General features: G+C 44.5%; 1 protein-coding gene across 1 annotated transcript in view; it reads right to left on the reverse strand.

Moving 5' to 3' along the window:
- Positions 1 to 25,390, reverse strand: part of Ehd4 (EH domain containing 4) — a 71,930-nt gene that overhangs the window by 14,988 nt on the left and 31,552 nt on the right. The window contains exon 4 of the mRNA XM_036184480.1: positions 3,655 to 4,067. Within this exon, the coding sequence (XP_036040373.1) occupies positions 3,655 to 4,067 (413 nt within the window). The remainder of the gene's footprint in view (positions 1 to 3,654; positions 4,068 to 25,390) is intronic.

The following is a 25,390-nucleotide window of genomic DNA, read 5'->3' on the forward strand; positions in this document are numbered from 1 at the left end:
TTTGGCTTCTATAGCATTTTAAGCTGCAAAAGGAAAACTGAGCCAAGGGAAAGATGACCACACCCAAACAAAAGCATTATAAAGAAATATTAGCAATACAAAGTGAAAGACTCAGTGATTTCTTGCCTTCTCCTTCTCCACATTTATTTTTGATTGTGGTTTTTTGTTTGTTTGTTTGTTTGTTTTTGGACAGGATCCCATATAGCCCAAGCTAGCCTCAAGCTTACTATGTAGCTGAGGATGACCTGGAGCTTCTGAGACTTCTGTCTTGCTGGGACACCACAGCTGATTTGTGCAGTGCTGGGGATGAAGTCTAAGGCTCTGTGCATGCTAGATAAGTACCCTACCAACTGAGCTTCACCCTCAGCCTGCTCCTTGATTCTTTAAGAACAATGAATGACAAGGCTCAGAAGTGGAACATAGAACTGCAGCTGGAGGACTAGGGGCCCGGCTCCACAGAGCACCCACTTAGCACTGCCATGTTAGGGGCCAAGGCCATTGTGTTCAGTTCTGCTACTTAGCCAGACCAGGCAGCTTCCTGTCCTAATGCTCAGCTGGTATTGAGACATACCACGTGCAAATGGCACTGGGGAGCTGGAGATGGAAGTAGATGTGCCTCAAACATTTTCCTCTGTGAAAAGGAACAAGCCAGATACTATTCTTAGGAAGAAAAGAATATGCTATTTCTTTTCCTATAAGTAAGCTCAGCACATTTGACCATCCGCCCCCGACATCTGCACAAGGGTTTTCATTATTCAGTGTCAGAACACAGAGGCATTTTGTGTCTCACTACCTAGTCCATGCTGGAATGGCAGGAGCACTACAGGCTGTGGTGCTCAGCATCTCCAGCCCGCTCTCTAGTCATGTTCATGCTCATTCTCTCTCTCTCTCTCTCTCTCTCTCTCTCTCTCTCTCTCTCTCTCCAGCTCTCTATTCATACTCATTTTCAATCCTGTTCCCTTCCACCTTTTCTTCTTCTTCTCCTCCTTCTCCTTCTTCTTTTTGGTTTTGTTTTTCGAGACAGGGTTTCTCTGTGTAGCTTTGTGCCTTCCCTGGAACTCGCTCTGTAGCCCAGGCTGGCCTCAAACTCACAGAGATCCGCCTGGCTCTGCCTCCTGAGTGCTGGGATTAAAGACGTGTGCCACCACCGCCCGGCCCTACCTTTTTCCCTATGACTGAAGATATATTCAATCACTGGCCCCTTAGCAGTGACTGGCAAATTTAAAATGTCCATGGACATTAAATCCCATGAAATTTGCAAAGTCTACAGGAACTTTGGTTAGAAAATAATTTAGGCTAATCACGGTGTGGTGGCGCAAGCCTTTAATCCCAGCACTAGGGAGACAGAGGCAGGTGGGTCTCTCAGTTAGAGGCCAGCCTGGTCTAAAGGGCAAGTTCCAGGACAGCCAGGGCTACACAGAGAAACCCTGTTTTGAAAAAACAATAAATAGCAACAACAAAACTAATTTAGATTTTTCTATACCCTGAAATTAAATTCATTTATAACAGCTAGAAAAGAGAAATACCATGTGCCAAAGGGTCATTGAACAGGCAAAACCAGACAGACTTCCTGCCACCATGCATTAGCCCAGGGTAGTGGGGCTTTCAGTAGAGCTGCAGGTAAGTGGTTCCCCAAACTAGTTAGAGTAACTGCTTTGCAGGACTGGAGTGGCTGAGTTCTGAGAGGAAGTGGCTTATTCCAGGAAGAAGGGCTGGAGTGGTGACTCACACAGCACCCTGCAGACTCGTTAGCTTGGTGACCCAGGGAGGACAGTGTGTGCACACCCTGGGGTGTAAGAAAGGGATCCAGGAGCTGGTGGCATTGTGTGTATGGGACAGTGGCAGCCAGGGGCTGGTCTCTTCAGACAGGAGCATACACCTTTGGCTTCAGTATGAAGACAGCTGCTGAGGAGAAGTGAGAGGGATCGGAAGGCTGGTGACCCTCTAAGGAGCCATCCCTCAGACAGGAACCTAGGTACCATCCTCTGAGTACCATATGAGCAAGTACCTATTCCTTGACCAGTACAGTTCCTCACTCCACAATAAGGGTGCTCTGAGCCTCCCTCCTCCACCAGATGGACTCTTTAGCTCTGGCCTGGGTATGCCATATCCGTGTCTACTAAATGAAGCACAGTTGTGGTGAACTCCAGAAGGCTGACCCAGTGCACTCAGACCAGACCAAAAGTCAGGATGCTTTTTTTGTTTTACACCAGAAGACCAAGAGGAAGGAGTTGACTCCACTTCCTGACCAAGCTTCAGTGGGTGTAGATCAGCCTGTGTACTGGGGCTGGCTGAAGTCAAGTGCCCAGAGCGGAAAGCTAGACTAACAGCTGGGGGACTGATTTTCAGTCCTAGCTTCTCAATGAATGCATTAGGGGAATCTGGATAAATCACTTATCATGCCTTGTTTCTGAAAAATTAGGGAGTCAGTATAGCCCTCTGGATCTCAAACTCAGCTAATCATAATGACATCTGAGAAGTTCCACATATGTCTGTACATATAGGTGCATGATCACATACTCTCCTGAGTCCACAGCTATGGGGCAGGGCCTGGAGATTCCATTGGTTACAACTCTTGAATACTTCTGAGGATCAACCAGGCCAGATCCACATACTGGCAAATGCCTGAGGATGCTTCCAATAGTAGGCATAATTATATGAAACATGCACAGATTTCCTAAAGAACTCCCCCTGACCCTATACTCTTAGAGGAGTGATCAGTTTTTCTTTCTTCAGGGGCAGGCAGAGAATTGACTCTGCTACCTGTGGGGGTTCAGAACACTGCTTACTTACCAGTTGGGTCTATATTCTAAGTCTGCTAAGAGGCTCAATTATGAGGCGCCTTTGTTATGAGGGCCTATAGTGAGTGACAAGTATGGGCTACAGGCCAGAATAAGGATGGATGGGTCTGATGTGCTCTTATAACTGTCACCTCTCTGCTCAGCTCCTAGGCAGTTCTGAGTTCTACCCTTAAGTGCACAGTGACTAGTGGTGGCCTCTCAGCTGCCCACTGGCTCCGGCAATGTCGCCTCTTCTTACACTGGACCAGCTGAGATCTTACCATCCTAACATAATGCTAACATAATAGCTCATGTAGCTAGAGGACTGACTGATCCTCCCCTGTGCCCCAGGTGCTATGCTCAGTGCTCTGCAACAGAGAATCGCACAAGCATGGCATGAAAGGTCCTTGTTGGCTCAGACTTCAAAGGCTCAGCCATTTGCCCGAGATCACAGGCTGGGACAGAAGCAGCAATCCCTGATCCCAAGGCTATGTTCTTTTTTGTTTAGTTAGTTAGTTTGTTTATTTATAGATAGTGTCTCAGTGTAGCCTTGGTTGGTCTCAAACTCATAGATCCACCTGCCACTGTCTCCTGAATGCTGGGATTAATGGTGCAGCATATTATTGTGATTTTTTTTTTTTTTTTTTTTTTTGGACAGGGTCTCACTATAGCCCTGGCTGGCCTAGAACTCCTATGAAGACAAGGCTGGCACTGAACTCACAAAGATCCACCTGCTTCTGCCATCCAAGTGCTGGGATTAAAGGTGTGCTCCAATCACATCCCCTCCGCTGGGCCTTCTGGGATGGAACTGTACAGGAGATAGCAGTGCAATCTAAGACCAGCCCCAGTGCCCACCCTGTTATCTGATGCTTACTTTAGCCAGTCTTGCTCGCTTGATGAGGTCATTGAGCTTGCGCACTGCAGCCTTCTGGGGCAGGCTCTGGATGTCTCTGAAGAGGTCCTGTGCCTCAGCCTCAAAGAGCCGGCGGTTGTCTGTGTTCTGAAGAGGCTGTGCCCAAAATGAGCCAATGTAGACTCGAAGCACCTCAGGCGTGTTGATGACTTTGCCCAGAGACCACATGAGGGCTCCGTAGACGCGCATCAGCTGCTGTGTGTCTACTTGGTCAGCCTTGTTGAGGACCACACGGATTTTGTCGTCCTGGCCCCGGAAGGCCTTGATCGCCTCTGAGAACTCATCGGAGATGTCCAATTTGTGAGCGTCAAAGAGCAGGATGATCCTGTCAACCCGCTCAGCAAACCACTGTAGGACCTGGCAGAAGTCATACCCTGGGTGGAGAGAAGGGTCTGTTAGTGTGCTGAACACTTTGGGGGACACGGCTGTGAGAAAGCTCCAGCAAAGAGCACTGAATCTGAGGCAGCAGAGCCTCTGACCTGAAAACCATTTCCCACGGGGGCCCCTGGGCTGGATGTACGTAGTTAACGCTGGGTATCTGGTACCCTTCCACGGAAAGGAACAGAATGGGGTCTCTGGTCAGTTTGATGAAGCACCACATGTAGGCAGATTTACTTGGTACTCATGGTTCTGACATCACCCAGCACAGGTCTTTGGATCGGTGGCAGAATGGACCTCCAGTCCTGACACTTAAGGCCATGAACTAAAGGCTTGCTCTCTGGACTGGTCTACTTTTCAGAAAACATCTGAGATGAAGAAGGAAGAGAGCCTGAAGGCCACCTGCAGTTTCCAGGGTGTCCAGCAAGCATGGGAATGGAGGGATTTCTTTTAGTCCATTTATAGAGTACTGAGGAGGTCAAGAGTTGTCTGGGAAAAGTTGTGATTGATATTTATCATGAGGACTGTTTATAGCTGAAGTGTGTTTAAAAAGTATTTTAAAAATCTGTCACCCAGAATATGGTCATTTGCCAATTTCCTTTTTAAAATGGACAGGGCCACAACAAATCTCACTGAGTGTGTTTGGCCACCTACCAATCTGTTCCAAATCAAGCAGTTAAGTAAACATTCTTCCTGAGGTCAAGACTTTCAGCCATCTCCCCAAAGGAAGCAAGTTCCCAGGAGAGGCACACAGGAGGCCAGTGCACAAAGGTTATTTTGCTCTCAGGCTGCTCAGCTGCAGGGCCACAGTCCCCATCATTAGCTGAACAGTCACCTCTCCTGCCACCTCCCTACTGCCAATCATTCCAAAGTCATGTCAAAGTCTAGAGAAGAATACAATGAGTACTGAGATAACTACCATGATTTTAACACCGTGCCTTGCTTACGGCAAATACTTTTACAAATCAAGCTTGGTTTATTCAGATAACAAAATACCAGACAGCAAAAAGAATAAACTAGATCTTTACCTGTCCGCACGGGTGACTCTCTACAAACAAACACATAACCACAACAAAACATCCTCAGCGGGTGGTTGCTGGAGAGATGGCTCAGTGGTAAAGAGCACTGGCTACTCTTCCAGAGGACCTGGGCTTGGTCCCTAGCATCCACATGGCACCTAATAACTGCCTGTAACTCCAGTTCTAGGAGACCTGACATCCTCTTCTGGCTTCCATAGGCACTACATATACAATGGTGAACAGACTTACGTACAAGCAACCACTCATACATATAAAACAAAAATAAATAAATATTAAAAATAAAAACCCTACCCTTTATAAACAAGAAAGTGCTAGGTAGAAATTAGTTTCAAAGAGAAGAATAATATTAGACATGGTGGCTCATATGCAAGATCCTATCACTTGAGAGGCAGAGGCAGGAGGATTGCTATAAATTTGAGGTCAGCCTGGGTTACAGAGTTACCCTCATCTAAAAATACATAATAAATATGAATATAGAATGATGACATTCACATACAATGTTAAACACCAGGAAATGCTCAGTATCCTAGGGATACACACTGCAGCAAAAGTCCAAACTGTTAGTATCAACCTAGGATGCTAGCTGGGGATGGTGTATGGGTCCTAAGGCAGATTAGGAAGTACCCAGGGAAGAATGATCTTGTAGGAAAAATGAAGAGACTTGTAGACTAAAGTTTTCAGCCCTTTGAAAACGGGGTGTAAGAGGAGCAGCTATATAAGCTATCTAGAGTTAGTAATAGGTTTGTTTAGTTTGTTTGATTTTGAAATAGGTATTACTATCTAAGTGCCAAAGGAAGCTTATCACCCTTGTAAGAAGTTGAGAAAGCAGCACTGCTAATGTCGGCATAGCCATGCAGACATGGTGGCTCTTCCTCTCAGGTCACCTCAGTTGACTACTTGGCTATGATGCAGTATGTGTTAAAGTATAACCTAAATTAAAATTTACAATTTGTAAACAATCAGATTCTGGGCTAGGTATGTAGCTTAGTGATAGAGCACACTTGAGGACTTGGGCTGGATCCTCAGGTGCAAACATACACACACAGGGAGATAGATAGACAGACAAGATGGATAGACAGACAGACCCAGAGAGAGCTATCGAGCACAGAAGCAGTGAGTAGCTTCCAGTGCTATGGTAAGATCCTGCTATTAGGAACAGAGCTGCCATGCAAGTGCACTCTAGGTGAAGCCATTACACGTCTCTGGAGGAATGGCCCATCTGTATTTCCCCTTGTTGAAGTAACAATGGGAATCATGAAGTCAGGTAGGTGGAGCTGTAGTTTTGTGTCACTGAACAGGTAAAAAGAATTGTTTGTCACACACCAAGTAACATGATCAAGAGCAGAAAGAACTGGACATCTCAGAAGAGAGCAGAGTTATCGAAAGTGGGAGAGGTTGGTTTGCTCGATTGCCCATATGTATCATGTCCTTTTCACCATCTCCGTCGTTTTGTAGACTCTAGTCCACTGGCATTGAATATTCTTACTGTCCCACAGCCATCACTGTCCCCCATGTCCTAACCCTTCTAACCTTCCCGACTAAACTCTAAGCCCATCAAATAATAGTTCTCCATTCGTCTGTAGGGAAATGGGAGCCTTGAATTAGTAAGGTCTTGAGAGAATGTGTGCTATTGACAGGAGTTGGCCATGTCAAAGACCTCAGAGCCTTAGCCCCACAGAGGAATGGCCAAGCCCTCCTCGGATGAGAGGGAAGAAGTGCAAGTGTTGACTGTATGTTCAGAGTATGTCCACCATAGCTCCCACCACCAGTGTTTATGGCCTGAAGACTGCTCCCTACAGAGACTACTCCTACTGAGATTAGCTAAACCCTTCTCCTGATCCAGCTGTGTACCATAAGCCCCGCCTCCTTGTTGATCTTATGTAATAACCCATCTTCTTGTTCAGCTGTATACAGTGACTCTGTCTCTGTTAACCTGGAATATAATAAATATACTGAGCTTCCAGGGTGCTGTCATTTCTCCAGCTAAGAGTTCAGACCACAAAACCCCAGTTTCCTGTGTATCTGCCTGTGTTTGTCTTTTCTTCATTCACTCACTACCTTGGTCAGGTCCATTCCTGGAGCCGTACTGGATACAGCACCCTTGATCTCCCCAATTTCTTGGAACAGCATTCTCCTTTCTAGGTTTATGAATCTGACTACTGTTGGTGCTTCATATGAATGAATGGTATAGTATTTGTCTTTTGTAACTGGCTGGTTTCACATGGCACAATAAAAGTCATCCAGATTATAGCAAGTGTGTGGGGGGTGGTATATGGACATGTGTGTACATGTGAACTTGTGTGGAAGCAAGAGGACAATATAAGGTTTCCTGCCTGCTTGGTCATTTTTTGCTTTATTCTCTTGGGATAAGGTCTCTCACTGAACCTCACTATATTTTATTTTTCAAGAAAGAGTCTCATTATGTAGTCTTGGCTGGCCTAGAACTCACTGTGTTGACCAGGCTGTCTTGGAACTCACAGAGCTCGGCCTGTCTCTGCCTCCAGAATGCTAAATTAAAGGCATGTGCTACCATGCATGGCCCTAAAGATTTTTATGTTTGTCTGAGTGTGTATGTGTGTCTGTCTGTGTGTGTCTGTGTAAGTGAATGCCACATATGTGCATGTGTCTATGGAGGCCAGAGGAGGGTGTCAGGTCCTTGGAACTGGAGTTCAGGCTGTTGTGAGCTGCCCAAGGTAGGTGCTGGGAATGCAGAACTCAGGGCCTCTGGAAGAGCAGTATGCACTCTTAACTGCTGAGCCATCTCTTCAGCACCCTTCTTTGGCTTATAAATTCTTTAACCACAGGTCCATCTTCTTCATAGTTGCACACATTGTTGTGGGCAGTGTGAGTTTAGACAATGAGGTACCTTGAATCTAATCCTGCCTATATCATAGTAATTTTGTGACTTTGTGCAAGTGGCCTAATCTCTGTTACCTTGTTTGTAAAATGGAGCCCATAACAGTACCCATATACCTTTTAGGGCTGCAGTCTTAACATATGAGGCATTTAGAATCATCTTAGCATTTAGAAAACTGTCCAAAATGTTATCTACCAGTCATAGTAAAAAAAACAAAATTTTGTATCCAGAGCTTGAGGCACAGTGAGGCCACAGTAAACGTTTATCAAAAGATGCTTGGAGAGGGTAAAATACAGTCTAGATCTAGGGAAAGAGGATGTTCCTGAGGGACTTTATAAAACTCAGATTGCTAGCTTTGTCCAGCCCCTATCAGAAACAATCCAGTTGTTGTAAAGAGGCATGTATGTAACATGGGTCCACCTTGACACATGAACTGGGGTGAAGGAAGCCAGTTACTATAGAGCACATACTAAGCAATTTATCTACCTAAATTTCTGAACAGGCAATATTAGGTGACACATCAGTGCTGCCTACAGCAGGCGTGGGGCTGGGACTGATCCCTAAATGACTGGAACAAAGAGGGACCTCCTAAGGGTGATGGAATTCTATCCCTTGATGAAGGTAGTGGCTACATGTATGCACAGATTTGGTACAACTCTCCAAACTGCACAGTTACCAAGAGATACATTTTATTATATGTTATACGAGCATACACATATGTGTATGGAACCTGCAGAAATTGCATAGCAACATTCCCCTTTGGTGCTCAAGATGCTTTTTTAAACATTCATTTCATTGTTAGACTTATTTTTATGTGTATGAGTGCTCTGCCTGCATGTACATGTGTGCACCATGTGCAAGCCTGGTGCCCATGCAGATGAGAAGGCACCATCGGATCCTCTGGAACTGGAGTTACGGATAGTTATGAGCCACCATGTGGGTGCTAGGGGCTGAGTGGGGGTCCTCTGCAAGAGCCACAACTGTGCTCTTCACAACTCAGCTACCTCTTCAGTCCTACTCATTTAATTATAAACCTTTCAACTCTTTCAGACACTCCAGTGGAAATTCTATTGATATGAAACCAAGGAGATATAATCAGCCCAATTGCAAAGCTTTGGGAGCTGGGGAAGGGTATGTGCCCTTTGGAAGATTCCAGCTTGGCATTCCTGGCTTCACATTCCAGGAACAAAGGGAGGGTCAGGAAGGAAGGGGCCCGTCCATCCAATCAGGGGCTTCCCGTCACAGGGCCTGTGGGAACTGTGGTCCTCATTTGGGCCAAAGAAACAGCTGCCAGGAAATGGCAGCTAGGGTTTGCAGTTGCTCCCTGGCTCAGGTAAATACAAATTGGGGACCCGAGGAAGCAAATTTGGCAGTCTATTTTTTAATAAGGGAGGGGGGCTTAAATTTCTCCCCAGAGCCAAATTTCTAATTACACAAATTTTAAACAAGATGTGTGTCAATAAAAGGATGTAAGACAATGGAGGGCAGTCAGAACCAAGGCCAGATTCTCCCTGCCTGGGTCTTCATGTGGCCTTGGGTGGCCTTCACTCCCTGTTCCAACTTTTCCTCTTTGTAAAGGTTGGTCCTACCTCCCAGAATTAATAGCTCTGATTCTAGTTGGGGCCCTGATACTCCACCCGAAAACTTCTGTGTTGGTTTGTTAGTGTGATCCCAAGTTCTCCTGGGCCTCCTGGTCAACCTTGTGTCTTCCAGTACCCAGCTGGCAAGTGTCAATTAGAGACAGGCACTGAGAATGCTGACCATGCTCCCTCCCACCCAGCCAAACTGCCCTTCTTGTCCTCAGGCGCCTTCCTCTCCAATCCAGCCCCAAGTAACCCCTAGCTCTTCAAAACTATGAGAACCTTCAGTACTCTGAGAGTCAATGTTTACAGAGTAAAGTCTCCATGACTAGTCTGTGCCTCACCACTGCGTCCTTTCTAGTAGTCTCCTACTGAACCCCACCCTCCCAAACACATAAGGCTCTTTGTTATGTGTCAGAGGCACCTGTACTTTCCAGTTTCTATACCTTTGCCTGCATTTTCCTTTTGCCTGGCTCTGTTCTCCATCTGACCGCCCATGGGGTCCCTCCCCAATACAGCACGATGGGACTTCCCTCACGTGACCTCCCAATAGGCCTATTCTCTACTTCAGGCTTTGGAGTGTCTCCTGGCCCAGGCAGCCCCTAGACTAGACACCACAGGAAGTCAGAGAGCAGGGGAAGTCTTCATTATGTTTGTTACTCAAAATCCCATTGCAGTGGCTTTATACCATCTAAGTCAGGTTCTTTCTGACATGTTCTTACAGCACCGATAATTTTCCTTTCATAGCACCTCGTCTGTAATAGACTGTTTGCTTGGTGATTAGAAGATGTAAATTCAGAGCCGGGCGGTGGTGGCGCATGCCTTTAATCCCAGCACTTGGGAGGCAAAGACAGGTGGATCTTTGTGAGTTTGAGGCCAGCCTGGGCTACAGAGCAAAGCTACACAGAGAAACCCTGTCTCGAAAAACAAACAAATAACAACAACAAAACAACAACAACAACAACAAAAAAGAAGATGTAAATTCAGGGCTGGAGAGATGGCTTAGTGGTTACTAGCACATGCTGCTCTTCCAAAGGACCTGAGCTTGGTCTTAGCACCCACAATGGGGGGCTGTCTCGAAAAACAAACAAATAACAACAACAAAACAACAACAACAACAAAAAAGAAGATGTAAATTCAGGGCTGGAGAGATGGCTTAGTGGTTACTAGCACATGCTGCTCTTCCAAAGGACCTGAGCTTGGTCTTAGCACCCACAATGGGGGGCTCCCCTCCTTACTCTGACCACTACTACATACCCAGGATCTACTATTGAAAATGGTAAGTATTTAATAAATGTGTCTTGTTTTTCAAATAAAGTAAAAATGGAACTAGCATATGATCTGGTAATCCAATTTCTGGTTGTTTATAGAAAAGAACTGAAATTTAGACAGGCAGCTTTGCACTCAGTCCATGTTAAATGTAGCATGATTTTGAGTCAAGCTGTGAAACACAGTGTCCATGCAGGGATGAGCATGTAAGGAGAATGTGTATATTCCTAGTTCAGCTTTAAAGAAAAAGGAAATTCTCTAGCATGTGGCAATGTGACAACAGGGATGGACCTTGAGGAAATGCTAAATGAAATAAGCCAGACTGCAGACAAATGCAGATGCTGTGTGATTCTATTTATGCAATGTTAGAACAGTCAAACTCACAGACTCCAAGAGGGGAATGGTGGCCGCCTAGGGCTTGGGGAAGAAGGGCCAGCAGGCAGAATGGTTCAGCTGTGCCAGACGAAGGAGCCCTAGAGATGGGCTCAACACCATCAAGCCCAGAGTTAATTCCATACTGGACGTAAAAATTTGGGGAGAGGTGCCAGGAAGATGGTTGGTTCAGTGTGTAAAGTCACTTGTCAGCAGGTCTGACGATTTGAGTTTGATCCCTGGAACCCATTTGGTGGAAAGAGAGAACTAACCTATTTTGTCCTCTGACTTCCACATATATGCTGTGGTCCATGTGCAAGCTCCCACCACTCTAACATTCAAATAAGTACATTTTTGTTTGTTTTTGTTAGTAGTGGGTAGAAGAAGGAAAGAAAATTATAAGGAGACTAGATTGCCTGTGAAATATTCTTACTACAATAAAATAAAAAATAAAATATATTTGTCTTAGCTAACTGGCTTGACTTGAACAAGTATCATTTTCTTGGCAACTTGTTTGATATAGTTGCTTAAATAGTTCTAGAAAAGGGCTGTTCCTAACTACAGGAAGTGTAAACTATCTAAAAATAAGCATCAACTATCTGGGTCCACTCAGGCATTCTAATCATATTTTTAAAAAGAGGCACTTGAGTTAACAATGACGGCCACTTCAGTGAGACCTGTGAGGGGAGTCTTTTCTTTGTTTCCAGGCTGATTTTGCTTTACAGCTAACAAAGTATTTTTCTGGACATTTCATTGTTGAGAGCAAAGAGACAGCTAAAAATATGCAATAGCTGTACATATTTACTGGATCTTGCTCCAGTCTTGCCCAAGTTTTTCCCAGAGAAAATCATCTCAGCAGGCCTTGTAACACTCCTGCAGGGTGCTACCATTTCCCCTGACCTCCAGACAGGAACTGACTAAAGAGGTCATCTAACTTCCCCAATGCACACAGCACTTTCCTAGAGCAACAGGAGCTAATCCCAGGCATTCTGACCCCAGAGTCTCTGTCTTTATCTGCTGTGTGGCACCACAGGGATGCTGGGAAGGTGGAACATTACTGGGGATTCTTTTTCCTTCTATAGTCTGTTTCAGGGGTGGTGGTGTCCAATCTCCAGCACTTTTGAGATACAGGCTGCACTGGTGTACCTTTCACCACTTGGAGGGTGAAGTAGCATGTCCTCAACCATGCAGTAACCCCGTTCCCGGCCTGGAAGACCCCATTAGCTGTGTGTTTCAGAGCAGGGGCAAGCTAGCAGTGGTAGGACTCAGGGAGAACACATGCTGTGGTAACCCTGTCTACACAAGAGGATCCCCTGACAAGAGTTATTTTTGTGGAGGTTCAGTGTGAGTTTTCCCTCAAAGATCTAAGTGGGTAATGGCTACCTCTTGGGGAACACAACCAGCTGGATACAAGACTCCTGAACTCAGGAGCAGTCCTTGCGTTAGCACAACCTGGCCTGAAGAGGTTTGGCCAAAATTTAGATACAAACAAGGTCCAGATAAGCCTGGGCTTCCAGCTCTTGTTTACTTTGTTTCCCTTCCCATCCTTCTCCCTCCGGGATTCAGTCCAAGACCCTGTAAATCAGATTGTCTATGCCTGTTTCCTTGTAAAACAAACAAACTAACCTCACAGCCTGTGCCTCCATCCTGTGGTAGGAGAATAGAGACCAGACACAGTTACATCAAGACTAACACAGCAAGGCTGGTGATGTACCCAGAACCCACATGACGGAGGGGGAGAACTAGCTCCCAGAGGCTGTCTTCTGACCTCCACACAAGCGCCATGCACAGTGTGCCTACAGAATGCACACCCAGAACAAATAAAGTTAAAAGGATCAACACATAAAAGAAGCCAGTCAGCAGAAGGCCAGGAACACGTCCTTAGCTGGGCTTTATGTAACAACAAAGCATGTGTGGAAAAAAGCTCCCCCCACCCCAATGTAGGAGAAGCGGGTGCTATTTAAATGTCCTATAAAGGACCATGGAGGTTAAACTTCAAGACTTTACTCCCTTTGGGAGTACTTTCTATTTCTTAATAAACTGTGTCTATTCTTAATTCTAACCAATCCTTTTTCCTGAGACATAAGAGCCTGGAATTGGGTCCCCTTTGCTCCCAGATGTGCCTGTAACAGCCCTCTGGAAAGGGTAAGGTAAGAGCAGGTTTGTGGGAGTGTGTCCAGACCACCAGAAAAAGCCTCACCCTGTAGGGTCAGTCCAGTCGACACAGGACAGAGGAAGGTTCTAGGTGAATCCTAGCCCAGTGAATTCTACTGCTTCTTGTAGTGTGGCCAGGTGAAAAGGAAAATAGTTTCCTATCTTTCCATCTCAGATTGAAAATTAGGTCAAGAAGTAGGCTCACTTAAAGAGAGCCGGGCACTGGAAAAAGATGACGCTATGTGACACTTGAGGTTCTTTTCTGGAGAGGGAAGTTACTAAGAATCTATCAATACGACATATACAAGGCTCGTTGCTCGGACCAGCTAACAATTCCAGGTTTCGAGGCCCCAGTTTCCACATCTATGAGATAAATCTGGTGATCACTAAGAAATCTTTTGAATCTAAAGTTTCTAACTTGTATATGGTTCTGGACAGGAGACTATGAAAAGTCAGATACTTGGGAACCCTATTTTAGCCCAAGGAGGCTATAGGAGTACTGAATAATTAACTAATAAAATTAGCAAGTAACAAGTCTCATTTATTATATTTTTTTTCTTTTTTGTTTGTTTTTGTTTTATTTTTTTGAGACAGGGTTTCTCTGTGTAGTTTTGGTGCCTTTCCTGGAACTCACTCTGTAGCCCAGGCTGGCCTCTCACAGAGATCCGCCTGGCTCTGCCTCCCGAGTTCTGGGATTACAGGTGTGCGCCACCACCGCCTGGGCTATATTCTTTCCATATGGAGCTTGTATACTACAGCATCTGGGCTAATTTGAGGGTCCTTGAATGTTTCCCACTGAGGTAGTTTGTCCTAAAAGTTTAATTTCCCGTGACCTGATTCCAAACAATTCTATACTGAAAGAAATTACCAGAGGAAAAGCCAAAGGATGCTTTAAAAAAGTGATTGGCCTTAGCCTTACAATATTGTATCAAAATTAACAGCATCAAGGAATCAATGTCACATAAGACAAATACCCATTTCTCATCTTGAGTGGGCTTTGTATTCATTAGACAAAAAACTCTCACAATACATCTATACATCACAAGAGTTAGCTTGGCAAACATTACTTGAGTTTTTCTTGAGGCAAAATGCCAGTATTATCAGGCTCCTCCCAAGTGTGATAAGGCCAAACACGGACTAAAAAGGCTTTGACCTTGGCGATGAATCTTGTCATTCCTAAGTTCAGAGGGGCAAAAAGACAACTATTCTCCAAGCCATGGTTTCCTAAAGAGAAATGTCAAACCAAAATGATATGATCAAGAAAGGTCTTGAAAGCAATTTCTGACCCCAACCCAGCCTGCCCTTATTTTGAAGTACCCAGCACTGCTTGAGCATTCTGTGAGCATGGGACAGCAGCCAGATGATGACAATCAGCTTCAACAACCAAGTTATGGCTAGCCAAACCATTACTCAGAGATTTTCTGGGTTTATGTCACAAACGAATAGGCAGATCAAATCAGCAGGGACCATGTGAGTCCACAATGGGCTCTTACAAAAACAGGACTCACTAATTTTACCAAGTGAAGTTCATATGTACAGCTAGAGATACCAGCAGTACAAAATGGTCAAATAAAACCTGGTGGGCATTGTGGTGCCTGAGGCAGGCAGATCTTTAGGAGTTTAAGGCCAGCCTGGTTATACAGTGAGTGAGACCCTGTCTCAAAATAGAAACAAAATGAATCCAGTCGAAATATGTGAAATGGGGGCTTCTCTAGGAAGCTGACATGGTACATGTGAGAAATATCACCAGGTACAGGAAAAGAGGACATGGGAGAAAAGACTAGAATTGTGAGGGAACTGGGCTGTCACCAAATAATTCCTCTTTCCTGACTGCTCTCTGTGGCAGGCCTCCCCAACTCTAACCTTGCTAATACTCCCTGGCTTTCCCTGGCTCTACTGTCAAGTATAAATATCCAATTTACCCCTCCCCCCTTTTTTTCTGTTGTTCCCTGATAAACAAATGAAAAAAGGTTTGGTCTGTCTCTGAGTCCTAGGCTTGGCCAAGCTAACCCTGAGTCTATGTAATCCTGGGTCTAACCATAGCTCTATACAATAAACAGTGACCACCATGTCCATTATTTACCACAGCTTTACACTAAATGGCTTATCCTGAGACTAGCTGACATCTATGGAGCATCTATGTATTTACATGGACTATCTGGTAAAGTATTCTCTTCCTGTTCTGTGGAAGGGTGCATGGAAGCTTGAGGCTTTGTGGGAGGGTGTGGGAATTGGAAAGATATTCCAGGAAGCATGCTGTTCCTTATTACCCAGAAACTTACATTTGTAATCATCTCACCCACTACAGGGTATCCCCAGGAGGGGGGCGGGGATATTATATGTTTTTTACCCCACAGTAGGGATTGAGGCAATCTAAAAAGAAAGGCCCCATTATACTAGGGGAGGCTATTAAACATTTGAAAGTACAAATGAGAAATGTGGGAAAAAATTTATATTCATTAGAGGTTTGTAAAAGCCTACCTTTCAAAGAGATCTGAAATACTTAGAGGATACTCTGCATGGAGTGAAGGGACAGGCAGAGGACAGCAGCATCACACCACGATTCCCTTCACCTGGTCACCTGCTGAGCTCTGCTCTCACTGGAGGTTCGCTGGTGAAAGATGCTGGTTAGCCTCAGAATCCAGCCTAGTGCTGGCTCAGGCAGCCTTTTCCCAGAGGAAGGTCAGGCCCCAAGGGATACAGCTCCAAGTCTAGGAGAGCTGTCAAGTTTGCCAGCATCTTTCTCTCTGTTTGTCTGGGGTAGAAGGTGTACTGGGGGTCTGACTCAGAAGCAGAGGCCTAACGCTGCTCCCAAATCCTCAAAGTGGGGCTCTTTATATCAGAATCCCTGAGCAGCTGCCTCTGGTCCCCCCTCCCCCCAGGCTTCCTGAACTATGTGCCAGGAGGTGGTGGCAACTCTGCCTCAGCCTGGAACTCACTGCTTCAGTCTGCCATGTATCACAAAATTAACTGGGGAGCAGAGAAACAGGGCTGGATACAAGAAGACCCAGAAACACCCTGGTATCAAGCAAAGAGAAACACAATCAACAACAGAAACTGACCAGCAGTCTGCAGGCAAGAATGTCCGGATGTTCATAATGATAATTCTGGGTAATCAAGAGAAGGTTAAAAAGATAACCCTTCAATGGCTTCCTGTTATTCCCAGAACAAAATCTATGTGCTTCTTCTCTAGACCTCCAGCACACACCTGCAGGCCTTCCTGGCTCTCCTCATCCACTGTTCCTGGTTACTCACCAGTGTGCCCTGGACTCAGCAGATCTTATTTCCCCTCCCCACTAGCTTTTGCCAATGCCGCATCTTCTGCAGAGTGTCTCTCAGCTCTGCTAGGCAAACTCCCCCTTCTTTTTGGGGGGTCCTAGGGATCAAATCAAGAGCGTACTAGGCAAGCACTCTACCAGTGAGTGTTACACATCCCTACCCTTACCTGCCATTCTGTATGTCCAGCCTAGGTCTCCTCCTCAGAGACAACCCCTGCCCAGACAACTACAGTAGGAATACCACTGGTTGTGGGGTACCAGACTTTCTTTTGAAGCCCCTGTTTCAGCTTGCATTTGTTCTGTATTTTGGCTCATCCTCCACCTCCACAGTACCTGTTCTATAGAATCAGCCAAGCAACTGTCTTCTTGCTGAAATATAAAGCAATAGGCACAGAGAGGAGGTGCTTAGGAGCTTGACCAGGAACACCTGGCAGAGTGCGGCATGTGACAGCTAATGTCAGCCTCTTTCCCTCCCTTCCTACTGTCCTTACTATGAGAACTGCAGGGTGATCTATAGTCTTCCTCAAGACTGCCATCGAAATCTCTGAAAAAGTAGATTTAGGCAGGCATTGGTGGCGCACGCCTTTAATCCCAGCACTCGGGAGGCAGAGCCAGGCGGATCTCTGCAAGATCCAGGACAGGCACCAAAACTACACAGAGAAACCCTGTCTTGAAAAACAAAACAAACAACAAAAAATAGATTTAGTATCTGGAGAATGTCTTAGTTAGGGCTTCTGTTGCTGTGATAAAACTCCATGGCCAAAAGCAACTTGGGGAGGAAAGGGTTTATTTCAGCTCACAGTTCCACATCATAGTCCATTATTAAAGGAAGTCAGGGCAGGGACCTCGAGGCAGGAGGTAATGCAGAGGCCATGGAGGAGTGCTGCTTACTGGCTCATTTTGCCTGTTTTCTTATACAGTCCAGGACTTCCTGCCAAAGGGTAGCATCATCCACAGTGAGCTGGGCTCTCTCATCGACAGGCAAATCTTACAGAGGCATTTCCTCAAATGAGAGTCCTTCTTCCCAGATGACCCTAGCTTGTGTCAAACTGACATAAATCTAGTCAGTACAAAGAGGAAAGCGTCAATTACATTGCTTTCCAAGCCTGCCTTCTCAAGGGTGAAGCTGGTGGACTGCACTGTCCCAGTTTGTGGACAATATCTCTTGCAGTTCCCAACATGTGCTCTAGGGCTGGTGGGCAAGGGTCCCACTCAGCTTCTCTTTAGCTGCTTTGTTTAAGCCATTGCAAGACTTCACGGTTTAAACAGCAGCTCATTTCCTCTGGAAGCTCTGAGAGTTGACTGGTTCTTAGTTGGGGTCCCTCATGAGGTCTGATGGCAGCTTGGACTGGAGTTACCCGCCTGCTTAATTGAGTTGGTCTAGTTATGCACGGTCTCTTCACTCATGCTCAAGTCAGGCCAGCTGAGTGGCTGGCCAGCTGAGCCTCTCTAGGGCATGGGTGTGGACCTCCCCAACTATGGGAGCCTCAGGGCACAGCAGCTGGCTTCTCCCTAAGCAAACATCCCAGGTGAAACCTGCAGGGGGAGCTTCCTGCGCCTCAGACTTGGACGTCATGAAGTGTCCCTTCTACTCAATTCTACTGATCAAAGGATGAGAGGGTCAGATCGACCCGATTCAAGGTGAGGAGACTTCACAGGGATGTGCGTATTGGAGGCATAGTTCGGAGTGTGGTGGTGAGAACTGCTTGGTGAATGGTTATTTTTAAATTGCTTAGCTTCTCCGTGCCTCACTCGAGTCTTCTCTTCTGTAAAATGGGACAACTGCTCCTACCCATGGAGTTTCTGCGAGGAGCAAATGAATTAACGTATGGGAAGAACTCAGTGTTGCACTGTACAAGTATTAGCTCCTGCTTACTCACAGGGTAAGGAGCTCTCCCGATGTCTATGGAACGGTTTGTGAAATGTTTTATAGTTATCAGTTGCTCTCTATATAAACTAAGAAAAATGTCTGCTTACTATCAATATATATATATATATTTTTTCAAGTCAAAGTCCAGGCTTGAAGGTTAGAAAAAAGCCGTCATTCCTCATGATTGATTATGCGTTAAAAACGTTAGTAAAATCACATTCAGATGAGAAGCAGCAACACTGGTGATGTGGAGTTTCCTGTGGCATCAGTGCAAAAGGAGACATGAATGTGTTTGTCAGCAAACTTCTCCAAAACTAAAAGAAATCAGGATTTCCTGTTGGAGGCCGGAGTGGCAAGTGATGTCCAGCATCTCACAGCCCAACCTGACCAGCCAGAAAACAGGATCTGACAACAAATCATCAGGGGTCAGCCCCAGCTATGGGGACAGACACTTTTCTGTTGATGCCAAATTCAAACAAAGTTTAGAGGTCACTAAACTCAATTCTGAATGTAAAAATGGTTTCATGACCTCAGCCTGCAGACGTACATTTTACAGGATTTTCTACCATGCTACCACCCACTTCCCAATCCTTAGTATTCCAAGTCACCTCAAAACAAAACCCAATCTCCTGGCGTGTGTGTTCCTGCTGGCTCTGTGCCCATGTTCCAGCACACACACCACTCCCCCGCCTCCCCAAAGCCCCCATTTCCCACGTCTTTGTTTCTACCCTTTTTCTGTAGTCTAGAAGAGATAAGAGTAAGGGCAACTGCGTTATCTTCCCTTGCCTACACTCCAGACAGATGCTGTGGTAAGAGCTTCATATCAACAACTCCCTTTATCTTCACCCTGGTCTGTCTAGAATAACTGGCCTGTGAGGTTGCCCCATTTATCCTGCTGCTGAGTGAAAAGAGTCCTGTATAAGGACAGACTAATGGATCAATTGGCTAGAACTACAGTCCCAAAATGAACTCACATCTACAGATGATGATGATGATGATGATGATGATGATGATGATGGAGAAAGAATTTTACTATGTAGCATGCACTAGCCTGGATCTTTCTATGTAGCCCAGACTGGCTCTGAATTTTTGATCCTTCTGCCTCCTGAGTGCTAGGATTACAGGCATGCATCATTATACTTGGTGAACTAAATAAGTTTTAGAACAAGGGTACCAAGACACTTTGATGGGGAAAATAATTATCTTTTCAACAAATGGTACAGGGACAGCTGAATTTCCACACACAAAAGAAAGAAGCTGTACCCCTGATTCACACCATATAAAACAATTAACTTAAAGTATTGATGACTTCATGTAACAGTTAAAACTATGAAACTATTAGAAAAGTATATGAGCAAAATATATGTAGTCCAGGTTATAGCCAAGGATGACTTTAAACTCCTGATTTTCCTGCCTCTATCTCCTAAGTGCTGAGATTACTGACCTTGAGTTGACCTTCTCAGATTAAGATGCCAAAGCACAAGAACAAGGTGAGATGAACTGAACTGAAATGAAAATTGTCTGTATCTTAGAAGATATCAATGAAAAGAAAGTGAAAACACAGTGGAAGAAGAAAGAGACTTGTAAATTAGGTATCTGACTAGAATACAGCATTTATAAAAAGTTGTTACAATTTAGCAATAAAAATAGGCAATTAAAAAGAATAGGTAAAGAATCTGCATGGACATTTCTCTGAAGATATGCAAATGGTCACGAAGATGTTCATCATCATCAACTGGCAGGGAAATGCAAATAAAATCCCAAATGAGATCCTGCTTCATAACCACCAGAAGAGCTAAGATCAAAAGACACTCAGGGCTAGGACCGCAGCTCAGTGGTAATGAGCCTCCTGACTACTGCTACCACAGCTAGAGGACAGAGAGCAGCAAATGTTGGTGAAGATGAAGACTCCTTACTACTTTGATAGTAAGTAGTAAGTAGGGATAGGAAATGGTGCAGCTGCTTTGGAGAACAGTTCAGTAGCTCTTCAAAGGTTAATTATTAGTCAGGTCAACTTGTAGTATATTCCTTTAATCCCAGTACTTAAAGGAGAAGAGTCAGGTAGAGCTCTCTGAATTGGAGGCTAGCCTGGTCTACATAGCAAATTATAGGCCAGCTAAGACTACATAGTAAGACCCAGTCCAAAAGGAATATGGGGTGGGCAGGGAAATGTCTCAGAAGTAAGAACACTTGCTACTCCTGCAGAGGCCTAGGGTTTTGTTTCTAGCATCCACATGGTGGCCCATAGCCATTTATAACTCCAGTTCCAAGAGAGCTTGCCTTCTTCTGACCTCTGCAGACACCAGGTATACATGTGGTGCACACATATACATGTCATACATATGAAATAAAGTAAATAAATCTAAAAAAAAATTAAAAGTTAAATATTCAGTTATAATCCAATCTAGCAATTTTACATGAAGCACATGTCCTCAAAAAATTTATACATGAATACTCACAGAATACTCATAACAGTAAAAAAATTACAAAATTCAAATGTCTATTAGTTGATGAATGAATAAAATATGTATAACCATATGACAGAATATTATGTCACCATAAAAGAGAGCAGTATCGGTATATACTACAGTGCTTATAAGCCTTGCAAATACGGTTGGTTTTAAACACAAACACTCACTTCCTAGGTGGCCCCACTCATATGACATATGCGGGTAGGCAAATCCAAAGAGGCAGAGGTCAGATCAGTGACCGCCTAGCTAGGGCTGAGCGGAAAACCAGTATGATTACTAAGAATATGGTTTTTCCCAGGGTGATAAATGTTCCAAACTTGACTGTGGTGATGACTGAATCAATTCTAAATATAAGAAAACCAATGAATTACTTTAAAAAAAAAGATAATCTAGTTAATTTTATTTTATGTATACTGGCATGAAGGTTTCAGATCCCCTGGAACTGGAGTTACAGACAGTTGTGAGCTGCCATGCAGGTGCTGCAAATTGAACCCAGGTCCTCTGAAGAGCAGCGGTGTTCTTAATTGCTGAGCCATCTCTCCAGCCTGGAATTAGTTCTTTTTAAGGCAAGAAAGAAAATACAATGCCCCTAAAGGGAAGAGAAATCCTCTTAGAAGCTTTGTTCACTAGCTAACCTGGAGCTGGGTACACCTCTTGGCTACAGCTCCTGAGACACCAGGAGAGATACCAGGTTGGTGCTGGGTACACCTATAGTATGAATCTTAAAGGTTCTTATTAATAAAAATCAAACCTGAGGCCAGTTATTAGGGTGAATGCTGGAAGATCAGGGAAGCAGAACAAGCCACAGCTACCTCATCTTGCCAGTTCCTCAGCTGGTCTTGTTTCCTCAGACTGGAAACCTCTGAGTCCTCATCCAGATGGGTCTCAGCTGAACTGTGCTGCTCCAAAGCCTAAAAGCTTAACCAGCCAAATGCTTCTAGTTTCTGGTCCTCACACCTTATATACCTTTCTGCTTTCTGCTATCACTCCCTGGGATTAAAGGCTGGATTTCTGGGATTAAAGGTGTGTGTCACCATGCCTGGCTCTTTCTGTGACCTCTTGGCTTTTAATTCTGCAATTGGATCTGTGTTTCTTATTTAACAAGACGATTACATCTACATAACACCTCTTGGTTACAGCTCCTGAGACACCAGGAGAGATACCAGGGTGGTTCAGTCCTAGGGGTGCTTGTATCTCTGAAGTGTGTGCAGGGCCCTCCTGAGCCGTCTCTCCAGCCCTGTTTGAGGCAGTGTCTGGCTATAGTCTTGGCTGGCCTCCTGGAACTCAGGAAAGCACCTTCCCCTGCCTCCCAAGAGCTGGGATGAAAGGTGTGCCCATCACACCTGGGGCTTTTTTTTTAAGACAGTCTCAAAATGTAGCCCATTGATGTGTATGTTGGAAATGATAGGCCTAGGCCACACTCTCTGCTGTTTTCTGTCCTCTTCCCTTCTTCACCTTCCCTCCTTCGTGACTTAATTTTTTTCAACTTATTTTTTAGTGTGAATATGTGTGTATGAGTATTTTTGTGAACCATGTATATGCAGCGCTAAAGAGGGCATCAGATCCTTTGGAACTGGAGTTACAGGTGGTTATGAACCACGATGTAGAATCAAACCAAGTCTAGTGAAAAAGCAGTAAATGCACTCAATCTCTCAATCTCTGAGCCATCTTTCAAATCCCACCACCTTGGAATTTTGAGGCAGAGACACCATAGCCCAGGTAGGTCTCAAAGTCTGGATGTAACTGAGGTTGGCCTTGAACTCCTGATCTTCCTGCCTCTACTTCCTGGTACTAGTCCAACAGGCATGTGCCACTATGCTCCACTTCTACTATCTACTTTCAATGTATTAACTTACCTACAATAAGCCTAAGCAATTGGTATTTTCTATTTTATAAAGCAAGCAAGAATGTTCCCAAGGCCACACAACTGGTAAATAGCTGAGCTGAATTTGAATTCAGGACTTTTAATTCCCTCTGTGTTCTTCTTTCTTTCCTTTTTTTTTTTTTTTTTTTTTTTTTGAGCCAGGGTTTTTATAACTTTGGAGCCTGTTCTAGAACTCACTCTGTAGTCTAGAACTCACAGAAATCTGCCTGCCTCTGTCTCCTGAGTGCTGGGACTAAAGGGTAAGCCACCATCACTCAGCCTCTTCTTCCTTCTTTATTACATTGTGCTGGCTAGTTTTCTTGTCAACTTGGTATATGCTAGGGTCATCTGGGAAGAGGAACCCTCCATTGAGAAAATACTCCCATCAGATTGTCCTGTAACAATGTAAAATGCCCTGTGGGGCATTTTCTTGATTGAAGTGGGAGGGCCTGGTTCCCTGTGGGTGGTACCACTCCTGGTCAGTTGGTCCTGGGTAGTTTTAGAAAGTAGACTAAGCAAGCCAGTAAGCAGGACTGCACTGGGGCCTCTGCATCAACTCCTGCCTTGAGTTCCTACATTGACTTCCCTCAATGATAAACTGTAATTGGGACACATTAACCCCCAAAAAAACCACCATTTCCAAAGTTGCTTTTGGTCATGGTCTTTAGCACACCAATAGAAAGCAAACTAAGACATACATAGTGCTAACTCCAGAACTTCAACTCTTTGATTGGACCAAAGAAAATAATTTGATTATAGGTTTATACTGACTGTTACAGAAACAATCTCAAAACAATGAATATGCAGTATTTTAAACCAATGAATGAACATATGACATTTGAACATTTTCAAATAAATTTTTTTTCATTTATGTGAATGCACATATATATGCAGGTGCCTACAAAGGCCATAAGAGGATTTCAGAGCCCTTAGAGTTGGCATTACAGTCAGTTGTGAGCTGTGAGACCTGAGTGCTGGGAACCAAACTTAGGTCCTGTGCAAGAGCTTTAGACTATCTTCCAAACACTACATGGGATAGATCTGAATAATGTGGACAACCAAAATGTATAGTCTTGACCTGCCCCAACTCTGCAAGACCAGTTCCTTTTAGTACACAGGTCTTGCCTAAAGGGTTGTCTTCACAGACGAAAGCACAATCCTAAGTGCAGCCAGCCCACCTCACTGGCTCCTCACTGAACACGTCTCATATCACCTTCTTAGCACTCCATAGTTATTCATATCAATGGATAAAGTGGTTTTCCTGTCTCTTTTTGTCCGACTCACTAACATAAATTGTACCAGAGCATGATTGCATCTACCTTGTTTGTTCAGTTAAGTATCTGTTGAATGAAACCCTGTATTGAGGCATATAAGAGTGTGATATATACACATCACACTTTCAACTCGGGGCTTATACCCAGTTGCCTTGCACTATGCCACCCACACCTGCTCTGTCCTGGGAACTGTTGGGCCTTGGCAGCTCTTCCACAGTTTTGTCCAAGTTTTTGCTGCTGCAGAAGATGCCTAACACCTTGCTCCAGGCCTTTTAGTCTTCCAGAACAGACTTATGCGTGTGTTTTCCCTTAAACCCCCTCTCAAAACCCAAGAGGGGAAGTTACTCTTATCTGGGTATCTCTAAATGTTCTCTCTCTTTTCCTGGGCAGCCATCAAAATCCGGTCTTTTGTCTTTAAAGTTCAAAAAACTTGTCAAGTAGATGTTTGTGCTTCCCTGATTACGGTCTGTTTTGGTCTTTTCTATTTTTTCATTCTTTCTGTGTCCTTATTAATCACAGTTTAGACTACCATGCCCTGCTTCCCAGCTCCGGCAATTCTTTTGTGATGTTAAGTTTGAGGCCCTCAGGGTTGTGTTCACAGGGTTTGCCAGTATTCAGGTGCCACTCTCAAAGGTATTTGTCTGTCAATGTGCAGATGCTAACCAACGATTCTGAAGTTTGCTGGGGTCAGTGAAAGACAGTTAAATTCTCCCTGTCTCATATACCACCACTGTATCACTTTTATTAGCAGGGCATTTTCTGGCTTTTACCTTTTCACCATCTGGCCAGTTCTAGTAGTCACTGGTTTTAATAAACAGACTGGAAAGCAACAGATACAGGGGTTCTACATCAGAGAAAGAAATTCAGTTTTCATTTGATGAGTATGAGCCCTGGGAGAGAGAGTAAATTTGATAAAAGAGTCAAGCCAAGAGGTTGTTTTTGCCTCTATCTAGACTTCTTTACTTTTTTTTTTTTTTTTTTTTTTTTAATGTGTTTTGAGACAGGATCTCATTCTGTAGCCCAGGCTAGGCTGCCTCAAACTCTACCTTTCTGAGTGCTGGGATTGTAGATGTGAGCCACTATGTCTAGACAGAGGTTTAACTTCACTTTGTTGTTTGAGACAGGGCCTCACCCTGTAGCCCACACTGGCTTCAAACTTACTGTGTATCCTAGGTCTGAATTTGCTAAATCCTCCTGCCTCAGTTTACCAAGTGCTGGGAATACAGACATGAGCCATCATGTCTGGCGTTTTTTGCATTTTTAGAATGGAAAAATTGTTCTATTTTGTTG

Source organism: Onychomys torridus, chromosome 4, assembly GCF_903995425.1.
Source record: "Onychomys torridus chromosome 4, mOncTor1.1, whole genome shotgun sequence".
NCBI classification, from domain to species: Eukaryota; Metazoa; Chordata; class Mammalia; order Rodentia; family Cricetidae; genus Onychomys; species Onychomys torridus.